Source organism: Corylus avellana, chromosome 7 (assembly GCF_965113065.1).
Source record: "Corylus avellana chromosome 7, dhCorAvel1.hap1.2, whole genome shotgun sequence".
NCBI lineage: Eukaryota > Viridiplantae > Streptophyta > Magnoliopsida > Fagales > Betulaceae > Corylus > Corylus avellana.
Genome location: NC_142496.1, coordinates 14,282,262 through 14,306,529, shown reverse-complemented (window position 1 = coordinate 14,306,529; position 24,268 = coordinate 14,282,262). Strand labels below are relative to the sequence as shown.

General features: G+C 37.3%; 1 protein-coding gene and 2 pseudogenes across 2 annotated transcripts; 2 read left to right on the top strand and 1 right to left on the bottom strand.

Annotated features, from left to right (window-relative positions):
- Positions 1-4,370: 4,370 nt before the first annotated feature.
- Positions 4,371-5,400, bottom strand: LOC132185220 (transcription factor MYB61 pseudogene; annotated as a pseudogene). Its single transcript, XR_015912897.1, has 3 exons — positions 5,268-5,400; positions 5,050-5,179; positions 4,371-4,884 (listed from the first exon to the last, which is right to left on the bottom strand). The product of XR_015912897.1 is annotated as a transcription factor MYB61 pseudogene (transcript).
- Positions 5,401-13,650: 8,250 nt separating this feature from the next.
- Positions 13,651-16,437, top strand: LOC148584509 (uncharacterized; annotated as a pseudogene).
- Positions 16,438-17,952: 1,515 nt separating this feature from the next.
- On the top strand, positions 17,953-18,710 carry LOC148584508 (uncharacterized). The gene is made up of 2 exons (XM_088518487.1): positions 17,953-18,114; positions 18,348-18,710. Exons 1-2 carry the CDS (start codon positions 17,953-17,955, stop codon positions 18,708-18,710), a joined length of 525 nt encoding a protein of 174 aa, XP_088374613.1.
- Positions 18,711-24,268: the final 5,558 nt, after the last annotated feature.

Sequence of the window (24,268 nt, the reverse complement as noted above, 5' to 3'; positions counted from 1 at the left end):
CAATTTTCCCCATTTTCAATCAAGAAAGCCATTTTCTCGTACTTCTCCTTGAGATCTTCAACATCTTTATTCACAGGAGCTTCTGTAGGCTTGACATGGTGTGACTGACCATGACGGGTATGGCTACACCGAGAATGGCTATCATGGGTTTTGACGTGACTGGATTCGCCATGGTGTGATTTGCCACTAAGCTGTGGACCATTGTTGGGCTTCTGTTGGTGAGAGTTTTCTTTGGTCCGAGAGACATGAGGACTCCCTTGTATTGAACTTCCAGCATCTTGTTGAGTTGATTGCTGTCGAGTTGATGGTGGTGGCTCCCTAAAAGATTCCTCCTACCTTCTCTTCGGTGCTGAACCTTCTCTAGGTGGTAACCTAGAGACGATCTCTTCATTTTGCTCCTTCATAGCTTCGATAGATTCGGTTATTCGCTTCATGAAGCCTTCCAACAAGGCTGTTTGGGGGTTTGGAACGTGTGATGTTCCAGGATATTTGGGGTAAGAGGTGGAGGTGTATCTGGGTGTGGGGGTGTGTTCACCATATCGGAATATTGAATTTAGTAAGAACCGATAAAAATCGAGCTCCCACAGACAGCGCCAAACTGTTTGAGCAGTTTTCCGAATGATGACGTGGAATGGGCCCCGTAGAACCGAGGGATCAACTGAGGGATTAACTGAGTATGGAAACAAAGAAACAAGATCAAAGCTGCCGGTGTTGTCCGACTGGCGATAGCTCCGATGCCTAAGTTAGTCACAATGTTTAAGAGAAAAATTAACTTGAAGATTATGGGTGAGACAAAGGATATTCAGTTTTTTAGGGTAAAAAGAAGTTACCGAAATTGTGAGAGGAGACCTCCCTTTTTATAGGCATCGGGTTACACCTGTTCATCTAGCACTGTGGACTTACCGAGGGTCCACGTGTTGACAGTATATTGAGGAGCAGTAAATAAGATATTTATTTAGATATTTCTAACATTTCCTGAGAGTAATGCTCGGTACCGGCCACAGACTCGGCTAACCGAGCCTGATAACCGAGTGTCGATAATGTAATTTATATAAGCCTAAGTTTGCTGAACGTAAGTTTGTTTTGAACAGCAAAAATGACCGAGTGTTTAGGAATGGGCTGGCAGGTTCGCACTGGGCCCAACCCAGCTAAAATATGACCCAACAATAAGAATTGCCAAAGTGCTACAACGGATTTCTTGTTATTTCTCCTTTGTTTATATACGTATACACGTCTAGCCTGATTATAAAAGAAATAGAACTCGTTTTCATATATAAGTTTGCTCTTGCACTGCACAAAATTATATATATATATATATATAATTCATTTATTTAACTTTGTTGTTGTGGTACTACTTGTTAAATCAAAATTTAATAGGTCATAAGGCTCAACACCTAGAATATTTAATTAAAATGGAGGTGAATGGTTGGAATAATGCTATAAGTCATTCTTGTGTCCATCTTGAGTTCCTCCAAAAATTATGTGGCTATTAAAATCACCATTGGGCTTGTGATTGATCATTATTAGATTTTGATCAAATAGTGATTTTAATAGTTACATCATTCTTAGAGGGACTCAACAGGGAGACAAGAAGAATTTCTAGAATTACTAGAATGATTAAGATAAAATATATATATATATATATATATATATATATATATTTAATTAATATTTTAACACTACTAACTAATCTTTAAATCTTGCTAATCTTCCTGATGGATATTTTCTGAAGCTCATGATGCCATGAGGACCTTCATGAATAATACCTTCAATAATAACACTGATGGGGTCTTTACTTCACATTAGTGCAACAAGTGGAAGAGTTAAATCATCTATAAAATAAATAAAAAATAATAATAAAGTGGAAGATTTAGTGCATTAGGAGAACACTACTAATGAATCTTTAAATCTTGCTAATCTTCCCGATGGATATTTTCTGAAGCTCATGATGCCATGCGAACCTTCATGAATAATACCTTCAATAATAACACTGATGGGGTCTTTACTTCACATTAGTGCAACAAGTGGAAGAGTTAAATCATCTATAAAATAAATAAAAAATAATAATAAAGTGGAAGATTTAGTGCATTAGGAGGGCAATATTGTCAATTTAAATGCACTCCTCTGTTATTGCACGGAGACACTCCAAATATATTCATGTGCTCTTATATCCATTTAATAGGAAAAAGTACACATATTCCCTTCAATGTACACATATTCTCTTCACATTACTATTTTATTGGAAGATTTAGTGCATTTATTTTTATTTTTTATAATTTTTTGTTTTTATTATGATTTTAAGATTTTTTTTTTAAAAAAAATTATGAATGGTATTTTTGCCATTGGGTTGTACATTAACATTGTTTTGATAGCTTATAAGAAATATTGACATAAACATTAATAATAAGGTAATAGTTTGGGCGGGTATATTTTTCCCTATTTAATAAAAAGAGAAGAATATGAAAAAATGCTTGAAGACTTGGTAAAATTGAGGCCTCATTCAGGCCCATTAAGAAGGCCCAAGGCCCACTATGAACTCAATGGATGCGACTAGGGCTGTTAAGTGAGCGAAGCGTCTTGCGAGCAAGTTCGGGCTCGGCTCGCATAAGCTCGGCTCGTGCTCGACTCGAATATTAAATGAAGCGTTTCATAAACACGAATCCTGGCTTGAATATTAAATGAAGCTAGCTCGGCTCGACTCGGCTAAGCTCGTGAGCAGCTCATATAAAACTCGAATTTGTAGTTATTCACATAATTCCTCATATTAATATTAAAAATTGATGTTTTTTTTTTTTTTTTTTTTCTAATAGCATCATTTTATTATAAAATGATGCATATCCTTTCTCTTCGAAACCAAGTGCCTTATTGTATTGACTCGAACTCCATACTTCGCTAGCCAGACTAAGCAAATGTTCATATGCAAGCTGGCTTCTTGAGCTATTTAAGAGTACTTGAAGTTTAAATTTATAATAAAAAAATAAATTAAATTAAATATAAGAGCCAGCTCGTGAACTGGCTCAACTCGGCTCAATTTATTATGAGCTCGAGTTCGAGCTCGATTTTTTGGCTCGTTCTTAAGCTCGGCTCGGGCTCGAGTAAAATTTAAACAAGTCGAGCCCAAATAAGAAAAGCTCGCTCAAACTCAGCTCGTTTACACCCCTAGATGCGACCATTTTCTAATCGATACCATCACCATCGTCAAGAAGAATATCCGAAATGATCAAAGATTCAGAAGTCATTGAACAATTCCGGAAATGATGCATCAAGCGACACGTTGATTTGAAAATTTTGTCTAAATCTTCATAAATTTAAGGGTAGTCTAGGAAAATAGCATCAATGATAAAGCAAGATGCTGATCACTGATCCATCCAATAAATATTGTTTGGATTATAAAAAAATATAATAATATTAATTAGTGAAACAATCATGAAGTTGCCCGTACGAGATTTGGAGAGATAATATATTAAGAGTAATGATATTCTTCACGTCTATTTAAGATCGGTGGACACGACCACATTTAAGTAGTTATTTTATTTTATTTTTATTTTTTTTTTATTTTTAATGGTTGACATTGCGTAAAATATGTGTGAATAAAAACATTACTCAATACATAAATAATATTAGAGATTTTAGAATAATGTTACTCTTTACACTTATTTTATACTGATTGCCGATTCTAATGCATGTTAGCTACTTAGAAAAAAAAATATATATATCAAAAGTTACTTAAAACATGTAATATCAACCATTATGAATTGAGTATAATAGGGCATTACTAAGCCGATTATCCCAAGCGATGGTTTCTCACATGTCAATCTAGGTTGAAGAGTATTTGAAGGTCATGCTCTTGTATACTCCTTTGCATTGACAATTCAAATAGGGTTGAAGGGTCTCACAATAGTCATGCCCTTACTGATGCTCTTTGGTTTGGTGTTCTCTTGATAGGATCAGGCCATCTTTTGACCCATTTCTTGTTGTTTTGTTGTATTATTTGCATTGTAATTTTTGTTTTATGTTTATTGTTGAGAGTCCATCGTGTTTTTGGTATTTTGATCCTTATAACCTTTTTTCCCAATTTGCTTAGAAAAAAAAAAAAAAAAAAAAAAAAAAAAAAAACCTCTATTTATTGTTCAAAGGACACTAACTATAATCATCAATTGAAAAAAAAAAATTGCTTAATCATTTTGTCTTCTGTCTAAACGTTACAAACCACCATGACCCTTTTGATCACTTTTTATATGGTACTATATATTGGTCGATCGTGGGCAAAAAGAGTAATGTACTTGAAATATGTAGAATAATGTGCACCTTAATTAAGCAAAATCTAGCAATATACACACATGAAAGCCTAGTATATATAGCTAAGCTAGCTAGTCCCATGCAAGATCATCCACACAACTCAAATCATGATGCATTAATCCAGACATAACTGTAGACTCCACAAACCCAAGATCAAAGTTAAAGCTATCAAATGAAGTATCCATGATCTGATCACCCATTTGATCAGAATATTTCTCCTCCTTATTCTCCTCTTCTTCTTGTCTCAATGGCGGCTCTCCTTCCAATATTGGTGCTTCAGAGGGTTCATGAGTGGCGCCCCAGAAACAGTTCTCATGATTTGTGAGCTCAATCCCTGATGGGTTCACCGAAGAAGAGGAAGACGAGGAATTATTGGGTGTTTTCGTTTCCATGGAAGCATCTGTAAGCTGAAAATTAGTCAGAGAAAAAAATTCTGGAATGGGTTGTTGATGGGTTTGTGATATCAGATTATGAGTGTTTGGGTCCAACCCTTGTGAGATTAGCCTTTTCTTGATGCATGAATTCCAGAAATTCTTCACCTCGTTGTCTGTTCTTCCCGGGAGATGCTTGGCTATCTGAGCCCATCTTTAATAACAACCAGACAAAAAGCTATTAAAAATGCAGCCAAAGTGTTTGATAAAATCGCTGTTTCACATTTAAAACTACAGTTTTAACTCAAAGAAGAAGAGGAAGAAGAAATCTCATAGAAAATGTTCTTTTGCTATCCCTTGTTCGAGGAAGGATTCTTACTTGTTGCCTACAATCCTATGAATGTCAATGATGATCTGTTCTTCTTCTGGAGAAAAGGAACCCCTTTTAAGATCTGGCCTTAGATAGTTTATCCATCTCAATCTGCAACTCTTTCCACACCTATGCAAGCCTGCAATATATTCAACCACTCAGCAAGAACAAAGGATTTTGCAACAGAGAGAGAGAGAGAGAGAGAGAGAAAGAAAGCAATTACGTACCAGCAAGCCTTGGAACAGAGCTCCAGCTTCCATGTCCATGGGTGGAGATATAAGTGTTGAGCTTCGCATCTTCTTCAGGAGACCATAGCCCACGTTTAACCTTCTGTTTGCTGCAGCAACTATGGCCGTCCATATTCTTACCGTTTATGACGACAGGTTGATCACCTTGCACTCCTTTAAACTCACAAGTTTCACTTTTTTTGTGTACTACAAAAAAATACGTGGCTTATTAGATTTTTAATATTTAAGATCCACAACAAAATAACAATAATGTAATGTAATGTGATAATTAACTCTAAAACACATATAAATAAATAAATAAAAGAGTATTACATGGTCACTGACAAGTGCATGAACTCTAGCCTCTAAGCCAATTAAGTGGCAGCACAGAGAAGCAAGCTGGTTGCCAAATGTGAATAATGTGTGTTGTTTTATTAACTTGGGCAATTTAGCAAGAGGCTTATGAATGTAATGCATAGCAAAGCTTCTTTATAATGTCTCCTGGCCCCACTAATTGGGAATTAAAAAAGTAAAAAGAGAAGGAATTTGTTAATTTGACAATGAAGTAAACTAATATCATTTTCATTTTTCTTTATTTTATTTGGCAACTTTTGATTTTATAAAGCAGATTACTATTTGCGTAAGAGGAAGATGTACGATTGCTCTGGCTATGTTTCTTTGATGCGGGTTTGTTTCTTACTTCACTAAGCCATGGTTGAGTATATATTAACTCGTTTTCCCAACCCTTGGGTTATGTTTCAATGCATGTCTCAATCAAACGAGTAATTTTAAAAGTCACTCTTATGTAACTCTAAAAATGAGATAGTATTTAAAATTATCATTTGATCAAAATCTAATAATGATCAATCACAAGCCTAATTATAATTTTAAAAGCTATAGAGTGATACAAGAGAGACTTCTAACATTACTCCCATCAAATTACATGATGTTCTTATTCACTTTATGAGTTACAATACAAAGAGGCTATAATTATGAGGAATGGAGATCAAATCAAATCAGATTTAAATGTATTCACATATGATTTGATTTCATTACAATGAATGTTAGAATCAAATCCTACAATGAATGCTAGAACCAAATCCCCTAATGGAATCATATATAGGAATATATTATAACAATGTTGACTTGATAGTTTTAACCAATTTTTGGATTAGTCATTATATATTTGAAAAAAAAAAAAAAAAAAAAAAAAAGGTGGGTTGGGACTGCCACATTAACAATGCAGATTAGTTGTAAAATAAAAATGTAAATTGTGACATTACTATTTTCTTTTCTTTTTTTTTTTTAAAAAAAAGGGATGACCAATTGGTCATAAAAGCAAATTCCATGTGAGAAATGTGCAGGGGGGAATATTAACTTGGGGTGCACTCCTGAGGAGGACCACAGGGTCTAATTGAGTGTTGTGGTGGGCTTCTCTGATCACCCATTCTCCTTCCAACTCCATACACATTTTTTAAAGAAAAGGTTGTGCCTAGTGTTCACAACACCAAGAGAAAAAAAAAAAAAAAAAAAATTGACCTTGTGAAGAAACCTTCTTAGACATTTTCTCCTTGTTAATTCATCGTGTCTCAGGAATTAGATATCTCATGTTCGATTGCTTGAGCAATATACTTAATGTATCTGGCTTGGTGGTGTTTGTTCCCATCTACAGAATTATATATTCTTGATTGGGTTTGGAATTTTTCTTTCCTTTTGGATGAATGAGGTTCAAACAGAAGGGGAAAGCTATCGTGGTGTTTAGTTCGAAGAATCTAACATTTTCCTTCACATTCACATAATCACATTCATAGGTGATTGGGTTGGAGTTTTTCTTTTCTTTTGGATGAATGAGTTTTGGTTCCAAATAGAACCAGAAAGCTGAGATTCCAGTAACGTGGCGTTTATCATCAATTTATTTTTATATATGTATCCTATATGAATTATTTATGCTTCTCAAAATATCCTTATTGTTACTTTCTTTTAAGTGTAAAAGGTTGTTTGATACAAAAGTATTTAAAAATTAAACCAAAAATGACAATAAAGAAAAACCATATATATACTGTTAAAGTAATGATTAAATGATTAAATTTATCTATTCCTATTAGCTTAAGCTTTTAAAATAAGTAGCAATTTAATATGGTATCAGAGCCAAAGGTTCTGGGATCGAACCTTGACTCCAGACCCCACATTTAAATTAAATATTTTATGTGTTGAATTTCACATATTAAAAGAAAGTTTGAACCTACACGTGAGATGGAGTATTAAAGTAATGATTAAATTTATCTCTTTCTATTAGCTTAAGCTTTAGGAATAAATAGTAACAGTGAGTTTTTCTTTCATTTACCAAAACTAAACTGCATATCCGTTTGATTTATTTTCTTCGTTTTCATGTTTAGCCGTATAAAACCTGTACATTTCTTCTTTTTCTTCTTCTTCTTTCTTTTGTTTTTTTGAATAATATAGTTCATGACTTTTATATGCAAATTTTACAAGTGATAGTATGTATTGCATATTATTAAAGGCCAGTCATACTACTATATCAATCACATTACCATGACTTTTCTTTGGCTTTCTAGAAATAATAAATAAGAAAAATAATATGAGTCATGAAATCAATGATTATATATATTAGAGTAGGTTAAATGAAATTTCAAAAAACTCAAAAATGTAAGATGATTTAATTGATTTTCAAGAAATTCAAACATGTTAGATGACACTTGACACTTATTAGAGTCTATTAAAAGAAATTTCCTCCAAACCAATTTCAAATAAGTTTATATCTATAAAACTTTTTTATTTATTTTTATTTTTTAATATGGAACTTCCATTGATGAAATTTCATGAGCATAAAACTCTTATATCACAGAGCATATAGCTCTGAAAAATCATAGCAAAAAACTATGAAGATTACAAAGCCATAAAAATGACTTCAACTTCCGCTAACCCATGTACAATTACATTTAAGGAACATATATGCTTTATGCAGACTAAATCTAGGATATAGGTAGCCTAAATATAGAACAAAAATAAAAAACAACTAGAAACTGAAAAAAAAAAAAACCCACACACCGATCTACTCCATCCTTAACCCGAAGGCTAAGACAAACAAAATAAAATAAAAAACAAAAAATAAAAACCCCACAAGCAGCACTGGAGGAGCACAACATCGTAGACATCCCTTCGGAAGACACACCTTAACTGAAGAAGACAATCAGATATAAGGTTGAAAAGACTAGATTTAGATCTAGATCTAGATCTACAAACTAGATCTAAGGCAACGTGCAAGAAACGGAGACCGGTGGAGCATACAGAGAAGACACCGAGCACTGCTACCATGAAAAGGGAGGTGAAAAAATCTAAATCTACATATTTTCTCCTCTTAAAGTTTTTCTTTGTGTTATTAAAAAAAAAAAAAAAAAAAAGAGAGAGAAGCTCTCTCTAGAATTTTTTGCCAAATGACGTGTGAGCTACTCAGAAAACCACAACATGGATAAAACTACATCCATTAGAGAGAAATGCTAAAGGCCCAATTTTTTTGCCCAACAAAAGTCCAACTTTTACCTTCTTTTTTTTTTCTAAAAAAAATAAAATGGAAAATGGAAAAAATGTCTAAAGCAACCCTATCTATTTTTGGCCTTTCTTTTATTTAGTATTTTTTAAAAAATAAATAATGACATTTTCTTAAAAAAAATGACATTATTATGAAAAAAATACCATTTTTCATTTTTTTTAAAATACCAAATAAAAGAAAGACAAAAAATAAATAGGGTTGCTTCAAACCTCCTCTTGGAAGAGGCACACTCCCCAAAATCTCTTGATCCTGATACTCCTGCTCAATTTCTCTCCTGTTACATGAACGTGGAACATTAATAAGGAGAGCAGTTATATAAAACAATATAAAAGGAAGCATAGCATCAAAAAAAAAAAAAAAAAGACTCTTGATCTCCCAAAAAACTTTACCTTATTGCCTTATTGTAAAAATATTATTCAAATGCCATGTTAATTTAAGCATTAAAGTGTCTCTGATCCCCATAGAACCAACAGACCTATTGACAATTTTCTCTATTTTACAAGTGACTTGACTTGTCATCGGTATGATTGTGAAGTAAAAGATTAAAAATGAGTTTCGGAATATATATAGTAAATAGGGCAATTTTTCATCTTGAATTAATGCTCTAAATCCCAAACAAGCATTTCTCATAAATGGCGAAGTAATGAAGCCAGGAGCTAGCATGGGTTTACAACACGATGAAAATATGTGGGGTTTGTGTTGGGTAACCCATTACTATCTGGCATAATCATCATTAAAAGGAAGAATACAAGGAAGCCTTAATCATTTTGAAAATAACACATTCATCCATCCCCTCTCTCTCTCTCCATAGTTTTTTTTTTTTTTTTTTGAAACAAAATTATACTTTATTGACAAAATCATTAATCAACCAGCGGTAATTTGCTTCCCGACTACAATACACAATGGCTTCTCTAACCAAGATATGAGCCACTAAATTTGCGTATCTTTTAACATGTTCAATCCTACAAATTCACAAAAAAAAAAAAAAAACTTTTTTCATTTTCTTTAATACTATCTACTATATGGCTAAATTTGCTCCAATTTTTGTTCGCTGCTTTGACCGCATTTACAATTTGCAAGGCATCTCCCAACTCCCTTCTAAATTCCACTGCATAAGCTTCAGCAACAGTAGGCTCTCTCTCTCCATGCTACTTTGAGCATGTTGTAGAATATTTGAAGTTTCTTTTTCTGAAAATGAGTAAAGAAAGTAAACAAGATGAGCACTCTACATATAACTTTTCTTCACTCCGATCTGTTACCTGAAATCTAAATTGACCCTAGATAATTTTGATGATGGAATGCACGCGTCTCCTTTTTGTGAAGTTTTCGTATTCGAAGCCTTATATTCTAGTATATATCTTCATTTGTTTCGTGTGCATAAAATAAATTTTTTTAAAATATTTTTCATATTTTTCGATGTTTGATGCGTCCAAAAATAATAGTGAAAAAAAAAAGAAGCTTTTTTAGTTTTAGAAAAAGATTTCTCTTTTTCAAGTTTAAGTTTATTTTTTCAAATTGCTTGAGATTGTCAAAAGTTGTATGTTGACCGTTTTCTGTTATTTTTTCGTATGAGCCAGATGACGAAAAATATCTTCTAAGAAATCATTTTTATATATATGCTTGAGAAGGCAAATATGTGAACTTTTAAAGCGAATTCAGACATGTATGCATCAAATAGTAAAGTACAATTTTTTTTTTTTTTTTGGTTCAAATAAGTTAAATTAAAGGGATAAATGCATTTATGGTCCACGTGGTTTGGGGTTTTAACAAATAGTTCTATGAGTTTTAAAAAGTGATTAATCACTCTCTAAGGTAAGCAAAAAAAAACAAATCAGTTCATGATCTTAGCTAGAAAAATGGACAGAATAGTTCCTACCGTTAAAATAGTTGACGAAATCTTTTAATGTGCTACATCAGTACGAATCAAGCAGGCCAAAGGGAGTGTCCAAACTAACCAAAAAAAAAAAAAAAAAAAAATTGAGGTGGCCGAACCACCACCTCAATTTTTTTGGTTACCTAGGAAGTAATTAATCATTTTTTAAAACTCAATGAACTATTTGTCAAAACTCTAAACTACAATGACTAAAATTGCATTTAACCCTAAAATAAAATGTACATTCAAGTATTACCAATGCAACCAAAAAAAGATAATGTAAATATTGTGGTTGACAAGATAATAATAATAATAATAATAATAATAATAATAATAATAATAATTTGTAGGACACTTAGGATCGTAACACACACATATATCACTACGCTTTCAAATTTAGCGTCTATGGCGGCCTATTCTATATCATAGGTCATGTCCTTTGTGACTCAAACCCGTGATTTAGTGTTTTAGGTACAAACTTTTGGTAGAATTCATCTTTAGAAATCAGCTTGTAAAGAGAGGGTGCCAATGAGCTTATGAGTCACATGCTGAAGGCTATACTTAAGCCATATACGACCCTTAAATGAAAAACCGTGTGGAACATAACGACACGACCAACATTCCATGATATGTTATAAATCAATCATATCAACCATGGTTGATATGATATCACATGCTGAAGGCCATTTGACCGTTATGATTCTCTCTTTTTTTTTCCTTTTTTTTTTTTTCCTTTTTCACATGTCCATATAAGGGAAGGGAGCGAGGAGATTCAAACTACTAACCTTCGCTTTATTAGGCGTGGTCCACAGCCGATTGAGCTACCCCTCGAAGACACCATTATGATTCTCTTACACCTTTAAAGTGGGCAAATAAGTTGTTTTTATAGTCATATGACCCACTAATATCAGAATTAAGATTCGTCTTCACATGTCTCTCCTTATTTAATAAGTAATATATTTCTCTACGTGGCTAATTTTAAGCATGTGGTTACAATCATTATGCGCCTTGAATCAGTTGCTAATAAATCATTATTTGTTATAATTGTTGTGGTGGGTCTCTTTGCCTAATGAGTTGTGTACTTGTTCTTCGATCCAATGACTACCCTCACGACTATATATATATAAGAAATGATATTAAGACAGAGGAAAGAATAGTTAAACAAGTAGTGTGGGAAATTAGGACAAGAATTTGCCGGCAAATCTCCTTAAATGCTAATGTGGTGGTTGGGGACAAGAATTTAGTTATGTTTTGTATATGATTTTGCATGCTGGTTGTTTTGTCAACGACAGTGTTTTGGTGTTGCAGAGGTTTGTTTCTGCATATTCTGGTGTTTCTTGGCTTCTGCACAAGTATAGGATTTTGAGTTGTTAGTGGAGTTGCTGATTTAGCAACCGAGGTCCAGTCTTTGCTGGAGAGTTTGTTGTACTTGTTTTGTTTAGTTATAAAAGAAGCTTATCCATAAATAAATAAATAATTCTTTGTAAATGGATTAATCAAATTCTTACCAAAAAAAAAAAAAAAAACATTTCTACCAGCTTTTCGAAATCAGATGTATTTTGCATTTCATCTACATTCATATCTAAAGTGCTTCGCCAAATTTAGCGAAGAGATCTATGGATAAGTTTTTGATTAATTTTTCTTTTCCACCCTGTTGCACATAAATTTGGGACTCAAACCCATGGGCCTCAGATCTGGCAATTTGAGGAAAAAGCTCAAAGTGTCAGGATAGGCCTACTAGAATGAAGCCCAATACGGAGACATAGATGACTTCATCACCATCTCACAGTATCTCACAACGGCATACACCCGAGCCTATCATAAGCATCAAGCCCACAACATCTATCAAGCAAGCTAGTAGGATAAAGATCTACTCTACATATCATTTAAGACCAACAGCTACAGGAACAAAACACATTGATCACGTCGACCGTTGCATGTATTCTCGGATATTCATTGATTATTGGAACAGTTATGGATCACCTTTGGATTGACACTGAATGTAATAGCAGTTACAAGCCATGAGATATGCATCAATTCCAGGAGCAATTTCACATTAACCATAACGGTCAAGGAACAGTAATATCAGCCTTCCTATTCATTAAGGCCAAATCCCGGATCCTCCGTCTGGCCACCATAACTACGTATGCAAATCCTATCTATAAAAAGGCCAAGATATCAAGAAGACAGGTACATGATTCATTCTCACAAAACACTATACAGAACTCAGAAAGGAGCTAACTTTAGCATCAGAGGAGGATCCGCCGGAACACCCCCGGTGTATTCTCTTAACCTCGCTTTTATCTTGCAGATTGAAGGAGAAGCAGCATCCAAAATTACAATCTCACCCATTGGGTCCACCATACCGGAAACCGTACTAATAGTTTGGTGTCGTCTGTGGGAATGACTATTCGTTCTTACAAAATCAAAATCCGCAATGGTGAACACAAGATCCATAAGTCAAGCTCACCATGAAGAATCAGCAATCTAAACCAACCAACGACCACCAACAACCCCCCAAATCGGAGGGGATGAGGAGTGCATCGCAACTCTGGAAACTCAGGTAGCTCTTCTGGTTCAACAGAATGAGGACTTACTCCACCGCTTCCCAACATAGTCCCAATCTGAACTGGAACAGGCATTTGGAGGAACAAGAAAATCACAGCCATCACTTGGATGACTGCAATCACCAGGGTGAAAGCCGCCATCGTCAGTGTGGAGGCAGTCGTCAAGAAAATAATCGCGGGGAAGATAACCGGAGGGAGAAGAGTAACCCAGAGCGCAGCATTCAAGAAAACGCTCACAAAGGAGAAAATTCGCGAAAAATGGAGGAACCTGAAAAAGGCCAACCATCGGCTGTTCAACAAAATCAGCTGGTGACCACTCCACAAAGCGAGGTCAATAAGGCCTTGGTAGATTTGGCAATGTGATGCACGGCTATGGAGCCGAAGGAAAAACATAAAGCCGCTGTAGTCAGCAAGCTTTTCGTAGGGATAGAGATGCCATTCACCAAGCAAGTAACCGATCATCAACTCCCAGACAAATTCAAAGTTCCCTAGATTCCGAGCTACGATGGAGTCGAGGATCCAACCGAGCATTTGGAGAATTATTGGATGCACCTGGCACTCCATGCAACACCCAATGAAATGGCATGCAGAGCTTTTCCCATGACTCTCTCAGGGAACACTAGAAAATGGTTCCGAAGGTTAATGCCCAACTCCATAAGCAGCACCTTTGAAGACCTCGCACGAATATTTTTGATCCAGTTCTTAGGATCTCGGATAGAAAGAAGCCTTCCGGATACCTCTTGACACTCCATCAATACAAAGGGGAAAGTCCCAAGGAATTCATGATCCGGTTCAATCTGGAAAAGTTGAAGGTGGAAGACCCCATTGACGGCGTAGTATTTTCCGCCATCTACCAAGGCATCTCTCCCAAGGAGCCAGTGATGAGAAAGCTCGCACGAAGATAGACTGACAACCTCCAAGACTTGCTGGACAAAGTGGAGGAATTCATCAATGAAGAGGAAATATTGAAGGCAATGAGATCGCTTGGAAGTTGCCCAAAAAATTCGAAGATTGTTGTGCAAATTTATTTAATATACTTGCAAGTACACGAATCGTTTGCAATATAATGTTTTGCAAGTACGAGGTTGAATCCACAGAGAATTATGTTTTTGAAAGAGCAATTTATATCTAAACTAATTAAATCCTAATCTAGTTCCAAAAAGGGTTTTGATTTTGGTTTTAAAAATTAAAAGACAAACATAAACTAATTAAAATAAACTAAGAGATAAAATACTAAGGTTTGAGAATTCACACTCACCGAATCATAACAACATACTTCCATATTTATCAATATTAATTTGAAGTTCTCACAATTAAAATCTTATATATGTTTTACTATGCTTCAAACAATTAATCAAAAACATCCCATGTATCCATTCATTGCACAAATCACAAGAGGAATCCAATATCAATTAAATCATTAGATGTATCCGTAAATCACAAAAGATATCCAATCTTAATTGAAACACCAAATGTATCCATAAAACAAATCACAAGGGATATCCAATTATTTAGGCAAATCAAATCAAGCAATCAATTATGTGAAATTATCTTAAATCATCAAGTGTATCCTTGAATCACAAAAGATATCCATAAAATCACTCCACACATTGAAAATAAGTAAAACAGTTGAAGTATGAAACTCGATAAAATCATATAAATAAAGACTTACATGAAAGTGTTGATGTTTTTCATCGGTGAGGCTTCATCCCCAACCTTAGTTGGAAATTTAGCTCCACATAAAAATAAAACCTAAATCTAAAGAAAACCTAAACTAAAAGGAGAAAAACTGTAGAATTTTGTTATCTGAAATTCTATATCTTTTCTTAAATGCAAAGAAGTCTATTTATAGGCTTAGGAAAGTCCTAGAAACCCTATTAAACCTAGATAATTCGGAGGTCTGTTTCCCAGTTAAAATAGAAGTCTGAAATCGGAATAGGATTCGTTCAGATTTGTGTCATTTTATTGCGGGGGTTATAGAAATAAGCCGTTATGATTTAAATGATATTAACTTTCCACCTTTTTTTTATTTTTATATAGATTAGTGTATTATGGAATACACATCGAGTAATGCTTTTTTAGTAGGCTGTTATACTACTGCCATGCAATTTGATAATCAGCTTTTGAATCAACACTTATTAAAAAAAGAATGACTGGTTTTATTCACTACTACGTCATCCTAAATGCATGACAATCTTAAAACAGTCTGCTTAAAAAAAAATTGGCTTACATCTTTTGCCTCCCTTATTCAATTGGAATAAGTTAGCAATTTGGTGTTGCCCGTTGGGATATACATTTATAGTGCAATTGTAATAGAGAATCCGGCACCCAATTCTTGTCATAATCTTTGCTATTATAGAATAAAATTTTAGACAGAATTTCCTTATACAAAACGATGGCATAGTAACCATCCGAATTAGGAAAATCCTATTTCACAATGAACTGTAGTATTTTGAGTTAATTTTCCAATACTGCTTGAATCACTTCAATCTGATATTTGAGCAGAAAGTTATGGTGAAAATATTGAGACATATGCAGAATCTAAATTTGAATCCAATCCGAAATTTTATGCAATCTGAACTTTAATCCAATCTGATTTTTAATCCAATTTAACCTTTTCTTGGATTTGGTTAAACTTAACCACATCATCTAGATCTTCTCAAAGTATGCTTTTTTCCAAACTTTGCATTTTTTCCTTTAAAGTTGTAGTTTTTCTTCAATGACCTACAAAATACTAAAAACACAAAACTAACACAAAACATTAAATAAGGACACAACTAAAGGATTAACTAATGTAAATAAAGGGGTCCAAATATTGAATATTTGGCACTTATCAAAGATAAAAAAAAAAAAAAAAAAAAAAAAAAAAAAAAAGAGAACGGAAAAGTAGATGAATCGAGACCTTTCAAGAAGAGGTTCAGTGATTACACTTTCACACCTCTCAATGCCAACATTTCCAAGGTCTTAATGGAAGTTAAGAAAGATCCGGAATACCAAAATCCTCCGAGAATAGTGGGTGCCCCGCCACCTCAAAATCGGGACATATATTGCGAGTTCCATAAGGCGAACGGTCATTACAGGGAGGGTTGTATAGCATTAAGACTTCTCATCGAGAAGTTCATCAAAAATGATAAGTTAGTCCTATTTTTGGGAGAATAGAGGGGAGCAGTCGTCTACAAGGAAAACTACGTTCGAGAAGTGAGTTACCGAAACCCTCGGAACCACCGGCAAAGGGAACAATACAGAAGTAGAAGTCCAGTAGAGGGTCGTAGAGGTTGGGATAGACATCCTCGGGAAGGTCGAGGAAGGTGGAGCGAACCTAGACGGGAGCACGTACACCACGCCTGAGAACATCAGAATCGGGCAACGACCCCTGAAATTCATACAATCATAGGTGGGTTCGTGGGTGGAGGTGAATCGCGAAGGGCAAGGAAGGCATATGCCTGCCAAATAAATTTTCATGAATTGTATGCCATAGAGAGACCTATGAAGCAGTCCAGGAGGGACTCAATGGTGATCGGATTCTCTGACGATGACTATTCAGATGTATCGCTCCCGCACACAGACGCCCTAGTAGTTACGCTAACTGTGGCTAATCACAACATCCATCGTATTTTGGTGGATAACGGGAGCTCAGCAGACATCCTCTATTGGTCAACATTCAAAATGTTAAACCTTGGAGAGGAAAAAATTGTTCCAACCAGTTGCCCTTTGATGGGATTCACGGGAGAACATGTGCAACCGGTCAAATCAATTGAATTACTAGTCATGACCGGATTATACCCAAGACAAGCCACGGTAATGGTGCGTTTTCTGCTAGTAGACCGGCCATCATCATACAACGCCATTATAGGGAGAACGACACTTAATGAGCTTAAAGGTATAACCTTAACTCTGCATCTCAAAATGAAATTTCCAACGAACGACGGAGTTGGAGAAGTAAGAGGAGAACAATGAGTTGCTCGGCAATGCTACAACATTTCAATGAAAGAGTGTTTCGAGACATCAATCCTAGGAGAAAACCATGAAGGAGGAAGATAATAATTACAGGGCGGTGAACCAGTCGAAGATCTAAAGGAGTTTTCAGTTGGTGAGTCGGACATAATTACTAGGGTCAGATCTGAATTAAATCCTACACTAAAGGAATAGCTGGTATCTTTCCTTCGAAAGAACAACGATGTGTTTGCATAGAGCCACAAAGACATGCCGGGAATATCTCTATCAATAATAGTGCACAAGTTGAATGTAGATCCGAGCTATAAACAAGTACAATAGAAGCAGAGAGGATATTTGGCCGAGAATAGCATAGCAGCAATCGAGGAAGTAAGCAAACTATGTGAAGCTAGGTTCATCAGAGAAGTCCAATACACCACTTGGCTGGCCAATGTGGTATTGGTAAAGAAGTCTAACGGGAAGTGGAGGATGTGTGTTGACTTCACCGATTTAAAGAAGGCATGTCCTAAAGATTATTACCCATTACCCCTGATAGATTTGCTGGTAGACTTGACTTCCAAGCATGAGCTTTAAAGTTTCATGGACGCATTCTCGAGCTACAATCAAATATCCAATAAAGACCTATACTACTAAAAGGTAATGCCCTTCGGATTGAAGAATGCCAGGGCTACATATTAGAGGTTGGTTAACAAGATGTTTCGGGAGCAATTGAGATGTAACATGGAAGTATATGTGGATGACATGCTAGTGGAAAGTACACAAGTAGCTAACCATATTGCTGACATGTCTGAAGCTTTCAACACTCTAAGCCGCTACGATATGAAACTTAATCCATCGAAATGCGCGTTTGGTGTGTCCTTGGGAAAGTTCTTGGGATTCATTGTCTGAAGAAGAGGAATCGAAGCAAATCCTGAGAAAATAAAAGTGGTGTTGGAAATGTAGACACCTTAAAGTACCAAACAGCTACAACAATTAACTCGAAGAGTAGTTGCGTTAAATCAGTTTATTTCCAGATCCACCAACAAATGTCTTCTTTTCTTTAAAATTTTGAAAAAAGCCTTCTCTTGGGGACCGGATTGTGATAAACCATTCCGAGAGTTGAAAGAATATCTCAGGAACCCTCCTTTGATAGGCCGACCGGTAGAAGGCGAAGCTCTGTACTTATACCTAGCCATATCTCCGACAGCAGAGAGTTCGGCGTTAAAGGAAGAGTTGCCTCAAGGAGAAACATGGGTAGCATGTGTGGACGGATCTTCAACCCGAAATACAGCGGAGTCGGGGTCATACTCAAAGGGCCCAACAAAGAAGCATGCGAAGTAGCAATACAATTAAAGTTCACCACCACTAACAACGAAGCCGAGTACGAGGCTATAATTGTTGGAATGAATATGGCTCGGGAAATGGGAGTAAAGAGCTTAGAAGTTAGAAGTAATTCCCAAGTAATGGTCGGGCACATCAAGGGAGAATACGAAACCTGAGGAGAGAAAATGCAAACAGTACCTAACCAAAGTGAAGGAAGCTATTGAGTTTTCGACAAAATAGTGTTCACAAAGGTGCCTCGGGAAGAGAACACATGCAAATGCATTAGCCCGCATTGGCGCCTCTACGGATGAAGAAATTAATGCAGCTAGACACCTAGTTCAAGAACTAGCCTAACCTTCAATCACTCGGATAGCCCAGATAGCATGTATTGAAGAGGAGTGGGGAGATCCGGAATGGAGCCACGATATAGTGCAATTTCTCAGAGAAGGTAAATTGCCTTCCGACAACAAGTTGGCTCGGAAGATTCACATCCAAGCCGCCTGGTATACATTGATTGACGAGACCTTGTATAGAAGAGGGTATACTCTTCCTTTACTTAATGTCTATCAAAATCCAAGGCCTCCTACGTGCTAAGAGAGATTCATGAAGGTATTTGCGGTACTCACTCTGGAGGAAGGATTTTAGCCCATAAAGTTATTCAAGCAGGGTATTATTGGCCCGGAATGAACAAAGATTCGAGTGAAGTGGTGAAGCATTGCAACAAGTGCCAATGATTCGACAAAGTAATGACCAACCCTCCAGAGGAGCTAAGCCCTGTGTCGGTACCATGGCCTTTTGCGCAATGGGGTGTTGACCTCTTAGGGCCTCTACCAATAGGGAAAGGAGGTTGAAAATTTGTAGTGGTTGCCATTGACTACTTCACGAAGTGAGCAAAAGCTGAAGCTTTGGCAACCATAATTGCCGGGAACATAAGAAATTTCCTTTGGAAGTCAGTATGTGCAGATACGGAATTCCTCATGCATTTGTAACCAACAATGGCAAGGAGTTCAATTGCGAACCATTTCTTGTCCTCGGGGCACCCTCAAGCAAATGGTCAAGTGGAAGCTAGAAAACAAGACCTTGATGAAAACATTGAAGAAGAAGCTTGAGGATAAAAAAGGAGCATTGGTGGAGTTTCTCCAAGAAGTACTATGGTCCTACCGAACAACTGTGACGTCCCACATCGCCTAGGTATGGAGATGGGGATGTGCTTAAATGTATACTACACCCATATGACAACAACGCGTTTTAAAGCCGTATGATCATGATCCCATCAGAACTTCGCAGTTAAGCGTGCTTCTGCTGGAGTAGTACTAGGATGGGTGACCTCCTGGAAAGTTTGGTTCGAGGGGAGCCAAAAGCGAACAATATTGTGTGTCATTAGGGTGGGATGTTACAATTGGTATCTGCGCCATTGCCCAGCTTGAGATGGGAGGAGCGTGTACAAGCCCATGAAGGTCGCTAGCGGGCGCTTGCTGGGGCGACTGCCAAGAATGGGCTAATCCCATGAGGGTCGCCAGCGAGGACGCTGGGTCCTAAGAAGGGGTGATTGTGACATCCCACATCGCTTGGGTATGGAGATGGGGATGTGCTTAAATGTATACTACACCATTAATGACAACAACGCATTTTAAAGCCGTGATGATCATGATCCCATCAGAACTCCGCAGTTAAGCATGCTTCTGCTAGAGTAGTACCAGGATGGGTGACCTCCTGGGAAGACTGGGTCGAGGGGAGCCAAAAGCGGACAATATTGTGTGTCATTGGGGTGGGATGTTACAACAACTGTTCGTACACCAATAGGAGAAACTCCATTTTCTTTAGCCTTCGGATCCGAGGCAGTTATTCCAGTTGAAGTTGGTTTCGTCAACTTCTGAGTAACACACTACAACCTGGGACTAAAAGAAAAAAGGTATGAAATTAAGTTTGGACCTATTATAAGAGAAGAGGGATGACACAAGCAACGATGGCTACCTACCAACACAGAACAGCCAAATATTTCAACAATAGAGTCAAACCCAGACAGTTCAAAATAGGTGACTAGGTTCTGAGGAAAGTCAGCATAGCAACCAGAAATCCAGCAAAAGGCAAGCTCGGACCAACATGGGAAGGACCATACAAGGTCATTCGGAGTCATCGGCAAGGTGATCTACAAGACATGGAAGGGAGACCACTGCCAAGTACATGGAATGCAGATCACCTAAAGAAATATTATCAGTGATTTAAAGTTTATGTAATTTCTTTTAGTTTCCTTTTCATTTCAAAAATTCATGAATAAAAACTGACTTGAGCGTCGGAGAACCCTTGGTCAAATTGACCACCGGGCCCAATGGCAAGCTTCTCATCTTATAGGAAGGAAAGGGAGACAACCCTTGGAAAAATCTTGGAACAAAGCAGTACTCTTGGAAAAAGAACAAAGTGGGATTCAAAGAGAAAGAAAGGTGCAAACCTTGGACATGGTTAGACAGGGAGAAAACCTAGGTAAAAACAAGAAGGGTGCAAACCCTGGACGCAGTTGGACTGGGAGAAAGCCCTAGGAAAAAAACAAGGAAGGGTGCAAACCCTGGACTTAGTTAGACAGGGAGAATGCCCCAGGAAAAAAACAAGGAAGGGTGCAAACCCTGGACTCAGCTATACAGGGAGAAAACCTTGGAAAAATACAAGGAAGGGTGCAAACCCTAGACTCAGTCAAGCAGGGAGAGAACTCTGGATAAACAAAGGATGCAAAATCGAGGACACAGCAAAACAAGAAAACAAGTGTATTCGTGAATCAGATCACTTTTATGCTACGAGACCTACACATTAGCTGATTAAGGTCGGGGGCACTCTATGCGTCAAACATACAACACACCAAAAATTCAAGGAAGACATTTTATTAAAGAGGCAAATTAAGTTTGTTACAAGAAGATTCAGCCACAAATTGAGTTCGTTACAAGAAGATTCAACCACAAATTGAGTTCATTACAAGAAAATTTGGTCACAAATTAAAGCCATTACAAGACCCGATTACCATAAGCGCAAATAAACCCGACGTCTGAACTCGACCTGGTACTCAGCATTCGACACTGCACAAAGAATCACATTTGGGTAAATACCTGGGAATATGATGAACAAAAAAAAAAATAGCAGCCAGTGTATGGCTAAGCCATTGCCGTTTATATCGAAGATCATTTGCGATGACCCTCATTCGGAGGACCATGTCTTTCAAGAGCTTTTGCTTTTCATAGCCGGTATTTCCTCCAGAGCCTTTTACACTTTTCCTCTTCTTTCAAAAACAGACGGGTAGTAGAATAAATGCCAGAAGCGTGCTTCCTTCTATTTTCATGAACATTAACAAGTTGAGCCTCAAGGTCTACAATCCGACGCGCAACTCCAACTAATGATATTGACGCCACCAAAGACACTGCCTCCGCCAAACTACCGGAGGAGGAAGAAGAAGCCATGAAGTAGAAAACCAAAACAAAAGAAAGGTAAGAACAACGAAGGAAATCTGTCGAAATATCGAAGACAAAGATGGTATTTGTAATGCAAGGATGCTCAGGAAACGAAAGGATGCCTTAAATGCGAGAAGACATTCCATGCAAGAGCGCCTTGGAAAACCAATCGGCGCAAATCTGGAATCGAAAGACTACGCTCCACGCTTCTCACCATAGATAAATGTGTATGATAATGATGGCCTCCGATACCTTAAAAGTCAACGCAACAAGAATTTAATGACCAAGGATAAAAATTACTTTTTTATCCCCGGTCATGAAGGGTAGTACAACTAACTACACAACAAAAAAAAAAAAAAAAAAAAAAAAAAAAAGAAAAGAAAGATTCAAGAAAGTTTTGAAATAACAACTTAAAAACATCATCATCATCAATACCAACCTCGGGGCCGAATGGCTCGGGGGTAGATTGACCTCTGGTCGAAATCCATAAACATTGATCTCCAAAGCATCTGGAATTAGATCTCTACCAGTATTAATGAATTCATCAACAGCGCTAGCCGGAATTGGCAAGAAGTCAGAACCTACTGTAGGAGGGGTCAATGTTGAACCGCTCTCGAATGATGGTCAGATATCGGCAATTCTCGAAGCCCCAATGAAAGCCTCAAGCCCAAAGCAGATCTCAGAGCCAAGGAATAAAAGACAACTCCTTGAAATATCGAGTGGCTTTAGCTCTCCAATAACGATACCCTCGACGGAATTGGTAGAACCGATCCCAAGAGCCCTTCAAATCAGCCTTAGCTTTCTCATGTGCATCCTCGAATTGAGATAACTGAATCTCCAAAGTCTTAAAAAGATTATGATAACTTTCCTAGGAGATCTGGGCCTAATGAAGCTCCTCCACCACTCTGAAATGTTTCGTGGTTGTTTGTTGGACATTAATATCTACCTCTTTGGCATGCTCCACAATCTCCTGGTTCTTCCTGTTTGTAGCTTCTAGGAGTTCTCGCAGTTGTGCATTGGCGATCTCCAACTTGAAACACCTCTACTTGCTCTCAAGAAGCTCTTGATCTTTCATGGCTAGTAAGAGGTGAAAATTCTCTACTTCAGAAGTAGGAACTTCCTACGAGGTCGACGCTTCTTTCCAATTAATCAGCTTCCGAACCAATTCACGGAGTTCAACCCTTTCATCAACGTACTTCTGCATACCTTCCTGGAATTCGTTGTACCAACTAGCGATGAGAACCAAGGACTAGAAAAAGAGATTGTGTGAGAAATATGAAAGGATATTGAAACAGCAAATGTACACAAACATACCAAACAATGACAGTGTACAAGCTTATCCACAAACATCTCGGGAGTAAGCCGACCCTCTCCTTGGGTATGATCTGTAGGTAACAGTTTCGTAATGCCAGTCAAGGAATGTCCCTTCAAATCCTTAGCTAGTGATCTAATCAGAATGAGTTCCTTCCATAATGGCCTTTACGCGGTTGTCCCTTGCAGTCAGGCTCCCGATCCACGGGCTCCGGATTCACAGGCTCGACAAGAGGAGGAGAAGGAACAGTCTCAGAAAGAAGAAACTTGGCAGACTTAGAAACCTCGTTGTGAATGGCGATTGGCTTTCACTGCTCCTGAGGCCGAATACTTAAAGGAGTGACCAGCAAAGGATCTGAATCTCTCAAGGGAACTGATTCGGGAGCAAGAGTCGAAGAGTAGGATTCTCCGAAAGTCACAGCAGCAAAACTGGACTTGACAGATGATACCAAACTTAAAAGCTCCAAAGATTTGTCGACTCGCCCTCTTTTTGAAGACAGATCCAACAGCTTTGCCCTTGTCCACCTTTCTCTTTGGCGTAGGGGGGTTGGTCTCAACAACCGAAGCTAGGGCTGTAAATGAGCCGATACACTCTACAGCTCGCTCGCTACCCACTCGACTAAGCTCGATCCGAAATCGAGTTCGACATTGTACAAGCTCGCTCGTTACTGTTGAAACTCGCTTGATTAGCTAGTCACACATACCCGACTCACTCGATTAAGCTCGACGGGGGCTTATGAGTTTGACTCGTTTAAGTCGAGATCGGCAAGCTCGCCCGAGCTCGTTTAGGGATCGTGAGCTCGACTCGTTTAACTCGATAATCGACCGGCTCGCACGAGCTTGTTAAGGGATCGTGAGCTCGACTCGTTTAACTCGATAATCGCCAGGCTTGCCAGACTCGTTTAGGACTCGCAAGCTCGACCCGTTTTATCATCCGACCCGACCCAACCCGCACGACAATGTCACTAAAAAAAAAAATTAACCATGTT